The sequence below is a fragment of the Pteropus alecto genome, unplaced genomic scaffold (assembly GCF_000325575.1).
Source record: "Pteropus alecto unplaced genomic scaffold, ASM32557v1 scaffold21, whole genome shotgun sequence".
Taxonomy (NCBI): Eukaryota; Metazoa; Chordata; class Mammalia; order Chiroptera; family Pteropodidae; genus Pteropus; species Pteropus alecto.
Window position 1 is genome coordinate 17,884,938 of NW_006436282.1, and position 7,955 is coordinate 17,892,892.

General features: G+C 40.7%; 1 protein-coding gene across 1 annotated transcript in view; it reads right to left on the reverse strand.

The window, feature by feature from the left end:
- Positions 1–7,877, reverse strand: part of CUNH7orf31 (chromosome unknown C7orf31 homolog) — a 39,324-nt gene extending 31,447 nt beyond the window's left edge. Inside the window, exon 1 of the mRNA XM_006912005.3 lies at positions 6,881–7,877. Coding sequence (XP_006912067.1) covers positions 6,881–7,014 — 134 coding nt within the window. The 5' untranslated portion in view covers positions 7,015–7,877. The remainder of the gene's footprint in view (positions 1–6,880) is intronic.
- Between the last annotated feature and the right edge of the window lie 78 nt (positions 7,878–7,955).

Here is a 7,955-nt window from a genome sequence, read left to right on the forward strand (position 1 = left end):
TGTAAAAAAATTGAAAAAATAAGGCATTGTAAGCTGACAAGGTCCTTGCAATCTGTGAGGTCAACCCAGGGTTGCCTCACCTTAAAAAAAAAAAAAGGTGGGTACCGTAAAGGGCAGCAGCACTTGCTCCAAAGCTCTATCTTGAGCTTCTCTAACAGTCCTCCAGGTGTGGACCACAGAGCAGCGCCATCAGCATCTCCTAAGAGCTTGTTAGAAGTACAAATTCTCAGGCTCCACCTCAGACCTAGGAATCAGAATTTCTGGGGGTGGGGGCCAGAAATCTGTTTAACAAGTCTTCTAGATGCTTCTTATGCATGCTAAAGTTTTAGAAGCATTGCCTTATTTAGCAGTTACCTGTCCCAGAAATCAAGTTTCTAGTAGCCTCCCCCTTTACAACTGTGTCATTCAGTGGCCTGGAGACCTGGAAGTTTCCTAGATTGGCTGGTAGGGCTTAATCAGATCTTGAAAACTGGAAGTTCAGATGACTTTTTCTGCTCTTTCTTAAAAAGGGAGTGAAGGGCAGGGACTCCATCCTGTTCACGGTTGTATCTGTACTTTAATGCATGCTTGCTGAATGCATGCATACCTGAGTGAATGAGCAAGGCAAAAGAGTTAGATTTGTTTCCTGGACAGCAGCCTATGACACAGTAATGAAAGCTTCAGGCTGGGGAGAAGGCCTCACAAAACACTTAAGAATATCTGGCAAAAGATCTGCTTCCTAATTAGGAAGGATTTAATGACTTCCAGTTTCCAAGAATGGTACTCTAGATATGTAGGCTAACCTTCCCACTAAAAACAACTAAAAATGCTGAAAAGGGAGCTTCTGGGTGGGTGAAAACATGGAGCTGTGGAGAGAGTAGTAGGCTCAGAGAGCATAGAAGCTCCATGCTCCTTCCCACATACCTTGTCCTATGCACCTCTTTAATCTGGCTGTTCTTGAGTTAAATTCCTTTGTAATAAACCAGTTATCAATCACCAAGAGGTGAGCAGTATAGAAAACAAAGACCACTGATTCATCACAGTTTCATAGCACACCAATGGAAGACAAGTCACTGTAGACAAGGTCTCTGCCACACTCACCTCAGAATCCCCAGGATATAGCATAGTGTCTTACAAATAAATATATGATGCTCAATAAATATTATTTGACTAGGTAGTTTTCCTAGAGAGCAGGCAATGATATAAGAATATTAAAAAGGAAGCCAATTGTACCTTAGGTTAAATTTTCTTGGGGAAGTTGAATTCTATTTCTATTTCACTGTATTGTACTGCCTGGAGAAGATAAAACAAAACAAACGCAAAAATGCTGAAAAGGAGGAAAAAGAAGAAAAAAAGAAAAACATCTTCTTAAAAGGAGCTAATTGTGAATAAGACAGAAAGGCAACCAGGGCTGCATAAGAAGGGAAATAGGAATCCAGAGAGGTAAACAAGACAGAAGACTTGTTTCCTGTAGGGCAGTGGTGATTCTGGCAAATTTCATTTTTGTTTTAAGGACTTTGCAGGGTGAGAGGTTTAGAAATCAGCCAGGTGAGGAATCTAAAGGAGACTATCTCCCACAATAGGCTGGGATCCCAAAAGTCTGCCCTCTCATGTTAAAGGTGAGTGAGATGTAAACCAGCTCTGTAGTTGTCTTCTGCCCAAGTTTGTGGCTGCCTATGACTTGACCTTGGATTTAAGTGGTCTAGGATAGGTAGTATACCCCCAGGCACCTTGCAGGACCAGCAGGATTCCCTTCTGGAGGAAGGATTCTTTGGGGAATCATTGTCTAAGATGAGTTCTAAAGGAAGAGTAAGACATCTAGGTAGAAGAGAGGGAATACTCCAGACAGGGGGAATACCATATAAAAAGGCCTAGAGATAAGAAAGGTTAAGGAATCAAAAATTCCCGACAGTGTGGCTCCAGGATCCTTCTTAGGGAAGGACCTGCTTTGTTTGATAAAATATTGTGTTAGGCCACTTGATGTAGAGACAGAGACTCTACAAGTATGGGTGTTGGTAAGAGATCCAGCAACTTAACACTGATTAAGCTGCTCTGAAGTGGGGATTTGGTTTTTTGCTTTTTTGAGGGGAAGATGAAAAGGGAGCAAAGGGAGAAGAAAAAGAGAGAAGCCAGCAGGATGGCAGGGGGCTAGGGTCTGCATTGGTGAAATGCCAGTGAGAGAACCCTGGTGATAATTAGGCTAAAGAACTTTTAAGACTGTGGAAGTTATGGCTAATAAGGGACTTTAAGTTATGTACTGTATGGTGTGATGCGATTCTTCCTCTTGACCCCTGATAGTGACGTGTACGGGGCTCACAAATGCTCCATGTGGATGAGGTCTTTGTAGAAAATTGAAGATGACTGAGTGTTGCATCTGAGTCAAAATGTTGGATAGAAGCAGCTTAAGTGGAACCAGGAACCCAAAGTCAGGAATGGCCACCCTCCACCCCCATCCCAGGGATTCGGGTAAATTCTGAAGAAGGCTTTGGGCTTTCAGAAGGTGTGGAATAAAAGATTTGAGTGGAACTTATCTAGATCTTAAGGGCTGAGAAAATAGAGTTGAATTTGGGGCCAAATCAGTAGAGCTGGTATAGAATTCAGGAATTTGAGGCACAGGAGGGAAGAGCTGTGGTGAGAGGTAAAGCAAGAGAGGAAAGCAAGAACAATACCCGATGGGGCCATTAAGCCTTTTGGACTTAGAAACATGGGACAGGAGCTCAGGGAGAGAGGTACGGACTGTGAAGCTATTTTCTGTTTTGTACCAGTACAGCGCTAGGCTTGATGTAATCCCCCTGTAAACATATGCTGAATGGAATGAAGAACTAACACTCAGGACTGTCTTATAAATGAATGCTTTAGCTCAGAAAGTCACTAGATAGTGGTTGGCAAACTATGGCTCATTGGCCAAATCCAGCCTACTGCCATTTTATTGGAATGCTGCCCAAACCATTCATTATATATTGTCTCTTTTCTAAGGCTGTTTTTGCCCTACAATAGCAGAGTTGAGTAGTTTGACAGAGACTATAAAACCTAAAATATTTACTATCTGGTACTTTACAGAAAAAGTTTGCCAACTGCTGCACTAGCTAGTCAAGGAGAATCTGGGAGACCATTGATTTGGGGTGCTGTAGAAGAGATGGTGGCAATTTGCTCTCAGATCTCTGAGGCCTTAACCAGCTCTATGACTGTGATCAACAGACATGGTTTGGGGCGCATGACAAGTGAAAAAATTTTAAACACATTTGATTAATGAGAACGTAGCTTTAATATCTAAGTTTTAAAAGTTACGTTTAAATTAGATAAGTCAGTTTCTCAACATCTGAACCCAATACATTACACTGTCCCAGGAAAATGAGAAAGAGAAATGTTAATCATTCATTTGGGTCGGTATTCATCTAAAGCTAGTAAGTTGAAGAGAAACATGTAAAATAAAAGGCAAAGCAAAAAGAAGTCATATTTCCCTTTTATTTTAGGGTTTCACATTTCCTCCCTTAGGTTTAATAATATAATAATAATAGCATTATTTGAAGGAACTAATTAAAATATGGAAGTTTTATGATTAAATAGTTTTAAAGCTTAAATAATACATGTCTCCATAACAAAGAAAATAATAAATGATTAGTGCTGCAATCAGTAGCCACATAAAATTGTTTACTTGTTTTTGAGAAAGATATGATCCCTACAGATGAACCAATATCTTACTTTGGAGTCATTTTACAAAATTTAAGCATTACATTCCATACTTAGGGGCCTGAATTTAGCCAGTAGTTATTGAAAGCCATGATAAAAGGAAAGCTCAGAACAAACATACTGTCATTTTTAGTTGCCAGAGAGCTAATAGTCAAAAATTATTCAGGAATCAGAAAACAAAGGAATGAACTCATAAACAAAATGGAACGTATCATGAAGTCTTAAGCAATTCTCAAGGCATCTCCTTAATTGATATGTTTGTTTGCCTAATGAGCTAGAGAACCTGCTAGAGGTATGAGATGTCCACTGAATGGAAAAAGGAGATAGGCATCTGTGATGATTTTGAATAGCTGTACCTGCCATTCTTAAATTTTCAATGGAAGAAATACAAAAGAACATCACCTATTAACATTTTTAAAGGTAATGAGCTCATAGAGTATATATATATATTAGTGACTACTGTAATTTCTCCAAAATATGTCAGTGAAGAAAGTAACTCAAGTATAAAGATTAACTAGTCCTTGGTCGATAGGTAAGCCAGAACTATAATTCTGGTTTTCTTACTGTTTTCAGTGCTTTCTGCTAGCCCAAAATAAGTCAGAAAACTTCTAAAAATGCATATTCCCTAGACCCACCTCCTACCTAATGAGCTAGAATATCTACAGCTATAGCTGCTCAGGTCTTTCAGTGTACCCTGTCTGCACACTAAAGCTGAGTAGCAATGGTGCCAGACTGTTTTACCTATTCTGGAAAGAAAAAAAAGTAGGCTGATGTGAGCAAACCATTTTGCATTTCTGTTAAAATTGCCGAGTTAGTTCAAAATGCATTATGATATTTAAAAAAGGCATCCCCTTAAGTGCATCTATGTTTAGAAAATTATGCTGCTGAGAGGTAACATATGCTAGGACTCGTGTTCATCCTAATTGCTATGAAGGGTAATTCCTAAAAGCTAGGAGATTGCTGTTTTGTCTTGCTTTTGAGATTCGAGCTGGGAGCCATCGACCCGTAACCTGATCTAAAGAAGCCTCAGCATTGATAGAGCAGAAGTACCAATGTCATCCTGATGACACTTTCCAGAGCAGTCCAGAAGAATAACACTGAAAGAAAATGAGATTCTGTTTCTGTACACTGCCCAGCTGCTTCTTAAGAGGGCATTATTAGGCGGGGTTCTGAGAATACACAATCATTTCGGCTTTCCTATTTGGGACTATGAAAGGAAAGAATTCACGTGGCATAAAAGGGAAAGAAAATTTTAGTCATTAGGAAGTAGGTTGCACCTCGATATTGCTTCAAATAATACTTTATTGTAGTTTGTAGGTAACTGAACATGTGTTTAATTTTATAGTCAGTTAATGAAAAGCAGTTACTTTCTCAAAGATGCTCCTCTTAAATTTCATGCCAGTTAAAGGGTTTTGGAGCCAATTACTAACCAACCACAGGACTATTTAGGTAGAAAGGATCAAAATTTCAGTGAAAAGCCTGAGATCAGTACTTCTGAGGGGATAGAGAATTCAATCAGCTATGGCGGCCCTAAATTCCTGCTCAGATCCCTTTTGGCCAAATATAAAACCTCACATTGCTGCTTTTGAGCTAGGGTCAACTGCTCCTATCCAGATTACACATGACTTACTAAGGGTTTCCTGGGACTCAAGGGATGACCATTGGAGCTGAATAGGAATTGGGGGCTAACAGCCACTTTTGGGAGTCAGGTAACAGTAGAAGAGTAGGTAGGTAGGTACAGCAAGGACGAATTCAGCAGAAGTCCTCTTTCTCACAAACATCAGGGGCCTCCTTCCTCATGGAGATCCCTTCTGTGGACTCTCCTTCTCATGAAGTGAAAATAGTTTACAAAAACACATTGACTGTGATCTTTAAATGTTAAAAAATGGGGAGGAACATATTGAGATGTTAACAGTGGTTTTTATTTCTGGGTAAAGGAAGGACAGAGGTTTACTTCTTTGAGCTTTAATTTCATAATTTTTTTCTGTTGGGAAAATGGAAAATTTGTTTTCTGAATGGATTTCCATGATTTCTAAACTACTTATAAGGAACGTGTTAGTTTTTTAATTAGGAAAAAAAAAAGCTTTCTTTTTCTTTTTTTATATGAAGAGCATAGTTACAAATTGGAGTGATCCGTACAAGTCTGATCAGGACAGTGAAAGCCTAGAAGCAAGAAGACAGAGAGTCTGTTGAGAACCAGTGTGTAGTCCGGCAGAGAGAACTCTCAGCCAAAGGGATCTTCGAACTCTGGAAGGGCTGCTGTCATGGAGATGATGGATTTTTCTTGTTTTGCATAGCTTCAGAGAGAAGCACCAAGATCAGCAGGTAGAAATTAAAAGGAGGAATAATGTTCTCAGTAGAAAAACAATTATTTAACAACCAGGAGCATTCAAAAGTAGAGTGGGCTGCCTGTGTGGGAGTGATGTCCCATTTTAGAAGTGTTTAAACTGAACCTAGGAGACTTCCTATATGATTTCTTAAAGAAAGAATTCTTAAATGAGAGGTTTGACCAAGTGAAATTAAAAAAAACAAAAAACAAAAAACAAAAGGAGCATAATGAAGAATCAACCATATAGGCTTTTTTTTCAACATTCAAGTGTTTTGAGAACTTTTTGCCCCCTCAAAATGATTCAGGTAAATATAATACAAAAGCTGGCACTAAGATCTTAGAAAATTACTTGTTTGTACCTGTTATTACTTCATATGTAAAATAGGGATAATAATAGTACTTTAGGGTTGTCGTGAGGAGTGAGTAAAAGAATTACTATGTAGAAAATGTTTGGTACAGTATATGTTAGAAGCAGTTCTTTAATTAACCTGTCATTAATATGTTATAGACAATTTAGTAAAGCAAAAATTTAGACAGCAACTATGAATAACAGATTCTGAGAGTATTTTTGACCAGGTGGTGTTGGGAATCACTACACTACTCTTTAAATAGATTAATTTCTAAATGAAGGAACCAATCATTCTAAAGTTCTAAAATGTAGTGGATGAATTTGACATCTACCATTTAAAAATATACACACCAAATACAACTATCAAGTTCATAACAGCTGTGGACACTTCGATTTAGTTAATTTTCACGTTATGCCTTTCCTGTGATGTGATAAACAAAAGAGCCCCGTAACCGTGTTTTCTCTCACGTATAAAAATATACAAATATACTAAAACCTTTTTTAATGTTTGCTTTCTCTAGTTTTTGTTTTACCTGTCCTCTGAGGCTGTTGGACGAGTAGATGTTTGTAGCGGTGTGTGCAGTTCATTAGAGTAAAGAGTGTCTGACAGTATGTCAGCTCCTTCAAGCTCCCTGCAACGGTAAGGCCTGCCATGAAGAACCTCCATGCTTCTTGGCTAAAAAGGCACAATCTGGAAGAGAAAAGGAGGACATACTTGGTCCAAGAGTGGACTGACTTGGCGGCTATCACACTGACTCTCCCCCTTCAAGGCAGGCAGGAAATGTGCTTTGTACTGATAAATTGTTCAACCCAATGCTGCATAGAAATCAGGGGCCTCCTTCCTCATGGAGATCCCTTCTGTGGACCCTCAGATGTCACATCACTAATAAATAGGAACTGAAGATCTGTGGCAATGAATTTCAACTGAAACATCCACTAAGTGAAAGATGTTCCTGAGTAGTCTGAACGCTACGTGGACGATCTGTAGGTCCATACAAGGCCACCGCTTCGTGGACATCGACTGAAATTCAGTTCTTGCCTCAAATTTAACCATAAATATTCAAGAAAACTCAGCTCATCTCCCCCACCCCCAACTCCAAGCTCTTTCTAAACAGCAAGGAGATTCATTATCCAGCAGAACCAGCAGCTATGCTTCCAAAGGCTTTGGGGATCTTGAACGAGAGAAGTCCTTTGCAGGGAGGGAGGTGGAGAATCAGTGGTGAAGCATGAGCGGGACCCCAACGGGTGAGAATCCCACCCCTCCCTCGGACTTGGAGGGGGACGCTGAGGCCAGAAGCTGCGGCCGAGCCTCCCGGGCCATCAGCACCCCGCCCAGCGATGCCTCGGATTCGGACGCACCTGGGACATCAGCTTGGGAGAGGCACCGGTCCGCGCCTCTCCTTCCCCTCCCCAGAGCTGGCGGGCCTTTGCGGGGCGTGGAATTCCGCGGTCTTCCGCACCTGCGGCCCGGGGAGCCTGCGGGCAGGTGCGGATGAGGTAAGGCCAGAGAGGGACCTCTGCAGGCCAGGGGTGGGGTTGAGGGTGCCTATGACGGTGACTGTGACCGTTGCGCTAGGTAATGCATTCTTGCGGGGCTGTGGGTTTCGG